At 69.3% G+C, this 12,354-nt stretch overlaps 1 protein-coding gene across 1 annotated transcript; it reads right to left on the bottom strand.

The window, feature by feature from the left end:
• Nucleotides 1-1,841: 1,841 nt before the first annotated feature.
• Nucleotides 1,842-10,282, bottom strand: TSPAN4 (tetraspanin 4). The gene is made up of 7 exons (XM_077115312.1): nt 9,977-10,282; nt 5,204-5,395; nt 4,629-4,703; nt 3,578-3,679; nt 3,342-3,473; nt 3,151-3,234; nt 1,842-2,970 (listed from the first exon to the last, which is right to left on the bottom strand). Exons 1-7 carry the CDS (start codon nt 10,280-10,282, stop codon nt 2,902-2,904), a joined length of 960 nt encoding a protein of 319 aa, XP_076971427.1. The 3' UTR covers nt 1,842-2,901.
• Between the last annotated feature and the right edge of the window lie 2,072 nt (nt 10,283-12,354).

The following is a 12,354-nucleotide window of genomic DNA, read 5'->3' as shown; positions in this document are numbered from 1 at the left end:
GCTGCTGGCCGGCGCGCACCTTTCTTTGCGGCGATGCGTCTGCAGCCCCGGGGACAGGGTGGGGGTATGGGGTCCACCCTCGCGGTTCCTGGGCTGCCCCTTGTGGCCATAAGGGGGTGGCAGGTCCCAGCTGGCCACACCCGAGGGGCCACTCCCCTGTGCTCAGGCCTGTCCTGCCAGGGCCGTATGTGCCCGGAGGACCAGCTGGCATCCAGGGTGGGGCACCTATTGGAAATGGGGGGCTCCAGGAGGCTCAGCCCCAGGACTGGTCCCCCACAGCAGGTGGGCACACACCTCGGTCCCCCCTCCATGTTTCACCTTCCTCACCCCCACCCCTCTTTCCTCCCAGCCCCAAGTTTTGGGGGGCAGGGGACTGGCCCCCCATTGCTGTTCCTCCCCCCAGGTAGGCTCAGGGCAGGAAGTCGCCCCAAACACCTCCTGTGGGTCCCGCCCAGCACCCACCTCCAGGCAGGAGCCAGGGGATGGGGCCTTGCCCTCACTGGGGCCAAGGGACGGGGGCGCAGGATGTAGCCGTGAGGGTGGGACTGGCTTAGCCACCTGCTCTCTCCGGCCCAGGCCTGCGGGCTCTGGGAGGTGGACTCGGATGGGGCAGGTGACGGAGCTGTGCTGGAGAGGGGGGCAACTGCACCCCCCTGAGGTAGCGTGAAAAGCCTGTGCTCAGTGGTGTATGGCGCGTGGTGGCCATGAGTGTGTGTGTGTGCATGGTGTGTGGTGTGTGCCCACCTGCCGGTCTGTGTGGGGAATCGGGGGCTCCACCCTGGTGCTGGCTGGTGGCCTGGCTGTGGGCAGGAGCTGGGGAGGCCATGGCTCTAGGGACCCCCCTCGGGGGTCCTTGCCGTCCCCCCAGCTCCTCCGACCCTGGCACAAGCAGGGCCCGGCTCAGGGCGAGTTCACTGGCTCACGGGTTTGAGGCCAGAAAGTCCAATTCGAGCCGCCGTCCGGGCACTGCTGTGTCCCCGGAGCTGCACCCGGGCGGCCCGGCAGCTTCATGCAAGGACCTCGCAGCAGGTTGAGGTCACCCCAGCAGGAGACCCTGCTGGCAGGGGACATGCCTGGGCTGCGCCCAGCTCCACACTGCCAGCGTGGCACAGCAAATGGCCATCCTCGGGGCGGCACCGGCCATGCCCAGGGTGGGGGACCAGGGTGGACTTGGGGCCCTGCTGCAGCCTGCGTGATAGAAGGTGGTGATGAGCGGCTGCGGGCTTGGGGGCACAGCGGTGCTGGGGGTGCGCAGGCAGCAGCATAACTGGGCTTTGCAGTTTGCCAGGTTATGGGTGTTGGGGGGCTCTGGCTGGGTGAGACCCGAGTGTGGGGAGAGCTGCTCGTACCCTTGGTTTGGTATTTGGGGTGCAGTGAAGCCTGCAAGGGGGTGGAAGCTGGGAGGGGGCGTGAGGGCAGGCTCAGCGGTGTGGAGGCATGGAGGCGCACAGAGAGGATGAGAAAGGGGGTCCCAGGTGGAAAAGGCTGGGTCAGGGCCGATGTCAGGTGACAATGTGAGATTCAGCTCTCAGGGCAGCTGTCACGGTGCAGCACCCCATGCTGGGAGATGGGGGCAGTCCCCACCGGGCAGGGCTCCTGTCCACCCTCCTGTGGCATGACAACTTTTTGCCCAAAGTTGGAGAGAAAGCATGACGGAGTCGACTTGGGACAGGCAAGGGACACAAACTGGTACTTGGTTAGCAGGGGGCTGGGGTCACCGTCAGTGTGTGTATGGGGAAGGGGCTGCCCAGGCGACAGGGCAGGTGAGGGCCTAGGGCCCGGGGCCCAGAGGAGGCCAATGGGCACAGGGGTCCACTCGCATCTCCGGGCTAGGACTGGCCAGGTCACTGTGGGTCAGGGATGCTTGTGCACAGGGTGGGGTGGGCCAAGGGGGATGCCTCCCCCTCCCACCCCTTCGGGTGTCCCACAGGGCCTGTTCTCGGGGTGCTCCTACCCCTTTGGAGGTGATGTGATACGCTCTAAGCATCCTCCGAACCCATTTTATTTGCAAAATCCATACAGCTTAATACTTAAAGGGCTGAAAGTCTCGGGAACAAACGAGAACAGAAAGATGGCAGGGCAGAGCACTGAGCTGGGGTCACCCCGAGGGGAGGAGGACGAGGACAACCGTGTGGGCCTCCCTGGAGGCTGGACATGGGGGTCTGGGGTTGGGCATGGGGGGTGAGTAGGCACCAGGTGGGCACAGGCGGGAGGTGGGGGGAATGGGGAGGTCATGGAGTGGGGTTTCACAAGATGGTGGGCACACACAGCTCTGGGAGCCCCCAAGGGTCTTGGTAACCCTCCTTAGAAGTAACAGACCAGTTCTCCTTAAGCTCGGTGTCCTGTGCCTTTTTCTTGGTGCAGCAAAGCAGCCAAAGCCCCTTGGTGGCTGCATGGGGGTCCCGGGAAGGACAGGCCCCTGAGGTGGTGGGCCAGGGTCCAGCTGACCAGTGGGGGCAGGGAGGCTTCCGCATCTGGAGGAGCTGGAGCAGGACGCACCTCTCCTGCCCACTGGGTACAGCTTGGGCGCCTGCCTGGTACCAGCCCGGGGCAGTTAGTCGGGGCTGCTGCTGCCTCACTTTAAGGCACACCCCAGGCCCATTTTCCCTGTGGAATGTCAGTCCAGGGCGCCGTGGGGCGTCAGCACCTGAGCCAGCAGCAGGAAGGTGGAGGGCTGGACATGTGCCCCCAGTGGCCTGAGGAACCTGGGGGTCAGCCCTGCCTCCCACCAGGCGGGGGCAAACAAAAGCACGGCTGGGTGGACATAAAAAGGTCATGGAGCCTGGAGCCTCCCCCTCTGGCTTGCCCTAGGGCTGGGGTGTGGACCCTCCTGCTGCCCCTTGCCTGTGCCCTGGTCTGGCCCTTGGGGAGTCCTGCAGCGTGAGGGGCAGGGCTGCGGGCCTAGGCGCAGTAGGTGTCAGCTTTAGCCACCTGGCAGTACATGGTCATGGCGAAGGTCAGCCCCAGGATCTGCAAGGACAGAGGCAGCTGGGCAGCCCTGCTCTGGAAGGCCAGCAGCAGCCTGGGGAAACTGAGGCCCGGCAGCAGGGCTCCTGAGCCTCCCGCAGCTCGCGCTTGCGCACCGGGGCAGGCTCGGCAAGCTCGGGGTCCTGAGTGTGAGGGCGGGCAGGCCTCCCCCGCAGCTCTTACCTGCACTAGCGCCGTGCACAGCCCGAAGACGCCCACAGCCAGTAGATTCTCCTGGAGCCACACCTTCACCGTCTCGTAACACGGCTGTGGGGGCGCCGCGTCACCGGGGGCTCCCGACCCGCGCGCCACCGCCTCCGCCCCGGAGCCCGCCGGGCTGCACCCGCACCCCGCGCCCGGCTCCCCGCGCTCACCGCCTTCCACCAGGTGCCCGGCGAGTGCAGGCCGCAGCTCTCGCTGAACTCCAGGCAGCAGGAGTCGGGCACGCGCGTGGCGTTGTACACCTCAAACCAGTCCGTGTAGTTGGAGACGCCGCAGCAGCGGAACTGCGGAGAGGGCGCGCGGGGTGGCCGGGGCTCTGGGCAAGGGGCCGAGGCGCACCTCGCGACCCCCGGCCCCGCCCCCGTCTCGCGACCCCCGCCCCGCTCACGTCGGTCTGGATGATGCTCCAGGCGTTGGTGAGGCCCACATTACCGCGCGTACCGTAGAGGTGGAGGCCGCGCTTCAGGTCCCGCTGCGCGTACGTGTCTATCTGCAGGGGGGCGGTGGGGGCTCAGGGCGCCCCGGGGGGCCCAACGCACTACGAGTGGACCGTCCCGCCGGCCAGGCCCCAGCGTCCGTCCTCCCGCTCCTCTGTGCTTTTTTATTTTAAAGCCACGTTTTTTTCTTGTAATTTTATGATTATTAAAGTAACATATCATTGGCGGCGCAGGCGAGTGGAAGGGCATAAACACTTGCTTTCTAGCGGGAGTGTGGGCGAGCAGCCGCCGGCCCTGCAGACAGTCGGGCACATGAGTGACCAACCTGGGGACTCGTGGCCGGGGCAAGGGTGACAGCAGGGGCGGCAGCGGGCGCGCGGCCCAGTCGGGGCGGGGGTGGGGGCACCCCGCGCTGACGTGTGGTGGGGAGGCAGGAGGCCTGACACCCGGCCTGGCCTAACTGGCCCTGTGGAGCCGCAAGGCAGTGGTGCGACCGCACCACAGGCCAAACCCACGACGCGTGTGCTTGGCCACAGTGTGGACGGCGCAGGTGAGGCCCGACAGAGGCCACCAGGGCCTGGCTCCACTCAGCGACTCGCTTTCCTGGGGCAGGCAGGGGACAGACAGTGGCAGACACCACCTGCCCCAGGTGAGCCGACCTCACCTCTGCGGGCTCTTCCTCAACCTGTGGCCCCCCAGAGCTGTGTCCTACGGGACCCTGGGTGGGCTCCCCAACAGGACGGGGGTACCGAGGACGACGCTGGGTCCCTGCCAGAGGGAGAGCACCCAGGGGGTGCTGGTGTCGTTGGGCACAGGGCAGGAGGGTAACCCGGCTCACCCCTCCCCACCTGACCCCAACACCTGCCGAGGGCCCCGGGAGAGCCACCCAGGACCACCCTGGGCCTTCCCAGACAGCTCTGAGCACCGGCAGGCCCGAGGCCACTGAGGGGTGAGGGTGTGGCCTGGACCGAGTGGCCTCAGCTGGCTGTGTAGATGACCCACCTTGTCGGTGTAGACGAAGAAGAGGGTGACAACGGTGACCTCCAGCAAGAGTACGAGCAGCAGCAGCACGAAGAACTGCCAGGGAGATGGCTCAGTGGACCAGGCCGGGGCGGGCAGGCCGGGGCGGGCAGGCTGGGGGGACCCGGGCTCCCAGGCACATCACAAGGAGTGGCCTCACCCCGCTGTGCCTCCCTGCGCCCCAGGGGTCCCGCCCTGAACAGCTCCGGCCGCTGCGGGGGCTGCGTGTGGAGGGGAGGGAGTCGCACCCTGCAGCCCCTTCCTGCCCCTGTGGTCCAGGCCTGGCAGGGAGAGTCCCAGGACCACCTGCAGGGAGCACCAGGTGGGGGCACCTCCGGGAGGGGGGCCAGGGGCTTTGTGCCTCTCCGGAGGGGCCTGGGGGAGCCCCAGGGGCGGGGGGAAGGGGGATGCCCATGCAGAAGTGTGTCCTTCCCCGCCGGGCACCGGAGGCCCCCACCACCAGCTGGCACTGCCCCAGGCCCCGCCTCCACCCCCGTGTTCCCTCCTCAGGGCCTGGGTGCCCGCTCTGGAGGCCATGCCCGGCCCCACCCGCTCACCGTGAGCAGCAGGCACTTGTTCTCCTTGACGGCCCCGCTACAGCCCACGAAGCCGATGGCCATGACCAGGCTGCCCACCACGATGAGCAGGTTGGCAGCCGACAGGGGTGGAAAGGAGGACGAGAGCGTGGCGAAGTGGCCTTGCGTGGCGGCCAGCCAGACGCCAACCCCGAGGACACCGCAGCCGCCTAGCTGCAACCAGGGGCAAGGGTGAGGGCCCTGGAGGGCGCAGGGGCTCCCAGGGCCCCACCTGAACGCCAGCCCTCAGGAAGCACCCGCGCCCTCCCACGCCCCAGCCCCCCAGCAGACCAGCGCTGCGCTCCTGCTCAGAGCTCAGCCCGGGGGGCAGCTGGATGTCATAGTTGCTCGTTACCACAAAAACCAATTAGAAGGGAGACGGCGAGGCACCGCGGACTCCGCCCTCGGGACCCCCTGGCCTGCAGGGCACTCAACCTGCCTCCTGGATGCTCGGCCCTGGAGAGGCTCCAGGGACACAGCGGCCACCAGGGCCACCAAGTGCAGGACTCGGGAGAGGCTCCCGGAGCAACGGGCAGACCCCACCCTCCAGCCAGCCAAGGAAGTGGGTGGGGGCAGAAGCCCATCCCACCAGTGGGGGGGCCCACGGGAGCCAGGGTCCGGACACCCCACCTGCTCCCACACCCCTGCACCCCACCTGAACCCGCCTCACGCCCCGACGCCCACCTGCCCCGTTCCCCTGCCTGCCCCAGCAGCACCCCCACACCCTCGTGAGTGCGCAGCTCAAGCGCAGGTCCAGGCGACAGGCCGCTCCCCCATGGCCCCTGAGGCCGCCAGTCCTGGGGCACCGGGAAGCAGCACGGACACGTGGGGAGACCCCCCACCCGCCATCAGCTCAGGCTCCCGAGATGGTAGGGGCACCCTAAGCGCTAAGCCAGGCAGGGGAGGGGCTGCACCCAGCTCGGTGGAGGCGGGGGGCCCCTGGGGACTGGGGGGGACAGGCCTGACTGGGGAGCTGGGTGTTGTGTGCTCTGGGGGTCTTGGCAACCCCTGCCGCCACGGGGGTGCAGGGGGAGGGGTCCTTGGAGGCACTGTCCGTGGTGCTGACTGCAGGTGGGTGCAGTGCGCCCCCCACCACCTACATCCCTGTTTCGGGATGACAGCACCTGTGGCTTGGCCCACTGAAGAGGCCGCCCTTTGACCCTCAACCCGAGGAGCATGAGGCTGTGGGGCCCCTGTGGCCAGCGAGCACGTGTGCGTGCCCCTCAGGCTAGACAGATGGGGCGGACTCCAGTCCAGGAGGATGCAGGGTGAGACCATGGCGAGGCTGTGCCAGCCCCGGTGGGAGTTCATCTCCTTAGCTGGCGGACACAGAGGGGCACCCGGCCAGGCAGCCACGCCCGCCTCAGGGACAGTGGCACCCCATCCCGCGGCGCCCCCCGGCCAGGCAACGCGGCCCACACCTGTGCACATGGGCCGCCGGCCACCTCGGCACGGGAGGCTCCTTAGAGCCGGGCGGGGAAGGGTGCCAGGCCCACCCACGTCCACCACAGCCGGGGCACCCGCCAGCCAAGATGGGCTCCCAGGAGGGGTACCTGGCGCCCCACCGCCTCTCGCACCTCCCAGGGACACTGCCGAGCTCAGAGCTGGGTGCGGGAGTGCAGCCCACCCCCCTCAGGACCCACCCTCCCGCTCCGCACGTCCCACCTGTCCTTGCAGTGGACACATGGGGCCCTGCCCGGTCGGCCTGTGACCTCACGTGTGGCTGTGATGGGGTCAGAGACTTTGAGGGGCATCGTCCCCGAGTGCCCGGCCCAGCAGGGCTGCGGCACCGTCCACATTGCTTGACTCGGGCTGGGCAGGCAGGGACCCCATGGTGACACGTGGTGAGGCGGGGGCCAGCCAGGTGACAGCCCACTCCCCGTTCTGCTGCCAGCTCAGGGTGACAGGTGGCCAGGCCGCCTGCCCCCAGCTCGGAAGGGGGTGGGTGGAGGGGTTGGGGTTCAGAGGGCTGAGGCAGGGCCAGAACCCCCACCCAGCCTCGGGGGCATCCAGCAGCCGTCCCATGGCAGGGAACGGGGTGTGCGGGGTAAGCACAGCCGAGGGGCAGCACCGTCTGTGCAGAGGCCCAGAGCGACGCAATCAGCCATGGAGGCGGACACAGGGTGGGGCTGCCCAGAGGGTCTCGGGGAACCTCCCAGGCTTATGGCAGAGCCCCCCCCTTGCCAGGGACATCAGCTGCGTGGTGGTGGGTGCCAGGGCCCCCACCCAGACCCTGCAGGCTGCGCATCTGCCCGATGGCTCCTTTCAGGGTGGTGCATATGGCGGGAAACCAAGACCCGAGGCAGTGTTGGCCAGCTGCAACGCCCGCATGGCCTACCCACCCCTGGGGACGGGCCACAGCCCTTGTGGAAGCCCCCAGCCCAGGAAGAGCTTTACTGGCAGGGGCCACGCAGGCCACAGGCTGGGACCACTGCCCCAGGGGACACTCCCACTGCCCGGCGTCCACCTGTGCCCTGAGGTGGACCCCCCCCATGTCACAGCCACACAGGGCTCCCAGGAGGGAGGCCAGGCATGTCCATCCGTCCGTCTGTGGCCCCTGCATGCTCTGCAGGGGTCTCAGGCCCAGGTGGCTCTGAGCTCTGAGGGGCTGCGCCTCACCACCCACGTGCACCCACATAAATGTGCCCCTGGTCTCGAGGCACCCAGCTCTGACCATCAGCCACGAGGACACGGGGCCGCCTCCCTCTCCACGGCCCACCCAGGCAGACAGCAGCCCTCAGCACGTGCTGGACAGTACGGTCACCTTTCCCCGCCCACCAAGGCCACTTGTCAACCAAACCCGCACTTAGTAACAGCCAGGGCCCATCCCCAGGAGAGCACCACGGGTCCCCACCACACCCCAAGCAGGACAGGTCCCCCCAGCTCTGGCCCCAGGAGGCAGGTGGAGGTAGAGGGGGCTACATGTGGGCATTAGGCCCTGACCCCAAGCCGGGGCCCAGGAGCGCAGGGTCCGTCCCCACCTGTGGGTCCCCAAGCAAGGTCTCAACACACTCCAGCCCTGACCCGCCAGCACCAGTGGGGAAACTGAGGCCACCACACTCCAGGCGGGCCTTTCTACCCCCCCCACCCCGTCCCCGGGTTCCTAGTTTGAGTGGGCAGTGGGGGCCAGGCCAGCGCCCCCAACACCCTGACAAGTGCGGGGGCAGAGCAGGGTCGGGAGAGCAGCCCAGCCCCACTCCAAGCCCTGCCGCCCCGTCACCCACAGGAGAGGAGGGGCCGAGCCCAGCAGGAACACAGGGACAAGGAGGGTGCGCCCCCTCCAGGGCCGCTGGGCAGCCCCCCCAGCCAATCCCCACGGACCTGGCCCCACCCTGTGCACCGGCCAGGGCTGGGGGCCTATTGACTTGTTCTTTTCAGGTTTATGAGGCCATGCACTCCAACTGGGGGGGCTCAGAGCAGACAGGCCCCCTTGAGGGACCCTTCCCTCCTCCCTCCAGACAGGTGTCCAGGTCACTGCTGGGCGCAGGGCCACTGCCCAGACACAGCTCCGACCCCGTCGTGATGCCACCTGCACTGCCCGGTGCCCTCAGCGCAAGCTGCCAGCCTGTGGCCGGTCGCCGGCAGCTCCTGGGCATCGTCCAGCTGTCATGCTGTCCCCACAGCCGCACCCACACTAAGCCCTGCCCGCTGCTCGGTTCCAACCACCCCGGCACCTGCTGCGCTGTCCCTGCCCGCCTCGGCCCCTGCCTACTGCAGCTGACCTGGACTCCTCGCCCCTCCCGGACCACCTGGCAGAGAGCAAACCCCGAAGTGCCCCTTCTGGGCATGGACCTCTGGGATGGGAGTCTCCTTGGGTGACACCCCCATGGATGGCCTGGCTGGCTGCCCTTCCCAGTACCCCACCCCGACCACCCACAGCTGGGGGAGGAGAGTGGGGGCCCAGAAGGGAGGGGTGGTACAGGACGGCCCCAGGCTTCCGCCATTTGCAAAGGAGCGCCCAGGCACGAGAGCAGCAGGGCCAGCCCCTTGTCCAGGCATGGAAGGAGGGTGGGCTGAGGACTGTCAGGTGGGGTGAGGCCATGGGCGCCCCCTCCCCACTAGGCCCCCCACCCACCCTGATCCAGGGAGTCAGGATCAACCCCAGAGGTTCTCCCAACTCCAGCCCCCTTCTCGGGATACAGCGGCTAGACAGGACCCACACCAGGTAAGGCTACCTGCCACCTGGTCAGCCGTGACACCTGGGTGTCCTGCCTGCAGTGATGGGGCTAGGAGTGGGGGAGCAGCTGTGTCCATGCCTCTGCAGCTCCCAGGTCCGTGTCCTCAGCCCCCAGATCCCAGCCCATTCCCACTGGCATCTGAACAAACCCAAACTGCCCCAGCAAAAGTTGGGGAAGTGACACTGGGGGAGGAAGCAGCAGGAAAGCCAGGTGCCCCCTGCCCCCAGCTCCAGCCACTGCTCAGGGTCCCGACACCTTCGCCAGCCTGGGGGACCCGGCCTTACATGCACACGCGCATGCACACACGTGTGCACGCACCCTCCCCAGACAGCCCGGCTGGGGCAGCCAAAGCCTCGCGGCTCGCAGGGAGCGCAGCCCCGGGGGATCCGAGCCCGGGACCGCGGGGCGGGGGGTGGGCAGTGCTGGCCCCGACCCAGCTTGAACCCCGATCTCGGGCGCGGCATAGGGCAGAGACCCCACCCCGCCCCGGAAAGGCTCGGGAGGGCACGCGGGACAGGGGCCCGGCCCCACCCCCACCCCCCCGTCCCGCCCGGTCCCCGCGCCGCCCCAGACTCACCCAGAAGAGCAGGTTGAAGGCGAACATGAGGTACTTGACGCACTGGAGGCAGCCGCGCGCCATGCTGCAGCGCTTCAGCTCTAGGAGGAAGATGAAGGACAGGTCCAGATAGAAGACCACATACTTGGGGCCCCGGGGCGGCGGGGGGCGCGGGGCCGCCTTGGTCCCGAAGCAGGAGCCGCCGCCCGCGCGCCCGGACAGGCTGCTGCAGCGCCGGAAGGGCCCCCCGCGCGCCGAGCCCCGCTCCCGGCCGTCCGGCGACGGGCTGCGCCGGTACGCGGACTCGTCCGTGCTGGAGCGGCGCATGGCGCCCGCCCTCCCGCCCGCTAGCGCCCCGCTAGCGCCCCGCGCCCCATGCCGTCTGCGCCTCCCCTCGCCCCCCAGGCCCCGCGCGGCGGCAGTGGCGGGCTCCGCTCGGCCCCGGGGGCGGCGGGCACCGGACCCCTGCCCAGCCGGCCGCGATGGCCCCGCGCTCCGCACCGCCCGGCCAATCCGCGCCCGCTCCGCCCCCGCCCCACCGCGCCGCCGCCCCGCAAACCCCGGCCGAGCCGCCCCCGCTCCACCAATCGCAGCCCCGGGGCGACGCCCCCCGCCCCGCCCCTCGCGCGGCCCACCCTCCCTGGCGCGGGATCCAGGGCGCCCGAAGGGCAAGGGAGGCGCGGGGAGGCGCCGGGTTCCCCGCCCCGCCCCGCCCCGCCCCCGGCCCAGGCGGAGACAAAGCGCTGGGCATACGCAGGGGCGGGCCCCCCCAGACCCGCAGCCCAGCGCCGCGGCGCCCAGGGGGGAGCCCGGCCCCAGGGGGGAGCACGCTCTGCAGCAGCTCCCAACTCCCGGCCCTGCTCAGGGACAGGGGTCAGCGCCGGGTCCCCCCGCTCAGGGGGATCAGTGCTTGGGGAAGGCTGGGGAGCGCAGAGCCGCCGAGGGGGGCCAGGGCTGGAGGGTGGCGCCGGGACGCTGGGCCGGGTCCAGGCGCTGGCGGATGGTTCACAGCTCCGGGGCCCACCCCAGGGAGCAGGCCAGGGTCCCGTTTGGAGGGTGTAGGGGAGATTGCGGATTGAAGAAGGGGCAGCGTCCCAGGATTCTTGGTCAGCGTCCTAGGATTTGAACAAGGTCCCCAGATTTCCATTTACTCCAGCCCGAGCGGGAGGCCGCTTTTGGGGGACCCCGCACCCTCCCAGGGGTGCCCCCCATACCTGCTGTGAGGGCCTGAGCCAGGCTCCCAGTCCAGGGCTGCACCTGCCCCCGACACCCACACCACCGGCACTGTGAGGTCAGATGCCCAGCGCCCGTGGCGCCCTCAGGCTGGGGAGCACTGCCTCAAGGCTTTGTCCTCACCGTGATCCACCCAGCGTCATGGGGAAGACTGGTGGGTGTCAGTTAATCACTTTCTGACCACTGGACTGAGCCAGGCCAGGGAACTGGACCCAGCCCTGCCACCCCAGCCTCAGAGGACAGGGCCTGAGACCCCTGGTGCAGAGCTCAGGCAGAGACCCCAGACTTGGTACCAGCCTGGGGAGGGCCCAAGGCAGGCAGGGTGCCCCTCAGGAAACTGCACAAGGCTGAGGGCTGGGGAGCTGGAATCCGAGTGTGTGAGCATGCCCCAGGGGAGGGGAGCAGGGGTGGGGGGGGCGGGGGGGGGCAGAGAGGAGCACAGGGGGAGAGAACGGAAGGAAAATGGAGGGAGGGAGGGAGGGGACCACAGGCACCGCTGACCAGCCCTGAGGCCCTCACAGCCGTGGGCTGAGCCCTGGGGGTAGTGGGCCTGAGGAAGGGGGGCTGCAGTGGGGGGGGTGGGACCCCTGGCGCCCCTTGCCCCGCTGTGCTGCCCAGAGCCCCTGCCTGAGCCCATGCAGAGGGCCCTGTCCCCAAGACAGGCACCGTGAGTGGACGCAGATGGAGCAGGGCCCTCGCGCAGAGCCTCGGGCTGGGGGGACTCACTGGCTGGGCTTGGTCTCGAGCCCACCACAAGCCCGCAGGAGCCCCTCCTCCTGGGGCGGGGACCCTGGGGACAGATGTGGCCCAGGCTCCAAGGCAGCCCGTGCCCGGGGTGGGGGTGAGGGGGGCTCCCAGGCTGGGAGGGGCTGAGCTGCCCACCGTGAGGGCCAGGTGGGCTGTGCCCGGGCCCCACCTGTGCGTACCCCTCCTCATGCCCGGCCACCTGCCCAGCCCTCCTGGGCTGCTCTCCCCTGGAAGCCTCCGAGTGGCCAGGCAGCCCACAGAGACCCTGGCCCTGCCAAGGTGCCCCCACCCAGCCAAGGCGCACAGCAGCCACAGCCAGTGGCTCCCGGAGGCTGCACCGCCAAGTTCCACCCCTTCCACTGAGATGCCAGCAGGGGCAGGCGCCCCACAGGGACATGGGGGCACAGTCACACACTGCA

Source organism: Tamandua tetradactyla, chromosome 9, assembly GCF_023851605.1.
Source record: "Tamandua tetradactyla isolate mTamTet1 chromosome 9, mTamTet1.pri, whole genome shotgun sequence".
Classification (NCBI taxonomy): Eukaryota; Metazoa; Chordata; class Mammalia; order Pilosa; family Myrmecophagidae; genus Tamandua; species Tamandua tetradactyla.
The sequence above is the reverse complement of the archived record's forward strand: the minus strand, read 5'-3'. Positions and strand labels throughout refer to the sequence as shown.

Bases quoted from the DNA above. Each gene is read 5' to 3' on its own strand.
- TSPAN4 (XM_077115312.1), bottom strand. From the start codon at position 10,282: ATGCGCCGCTCCAGCACGGACGAGTCCGCGTACCGGCGCAGCCCGTCG. The intron at 5,396-9,976 runs GTGAGTCTGGGG...CCCTGGTTGCAG, and splicing joins CCTTCAACCTGCTCTTCTGG to CTAGGCGGCTGCGGTGTCCT. The intron at 4,704-5,203 runs GTGAGCGGGTGG...TCTCCCTGGCAG, and splicing joins ACAAGTGCCTGCTGCTCACG to TTCTTCGTGCTGCTGCTGCT.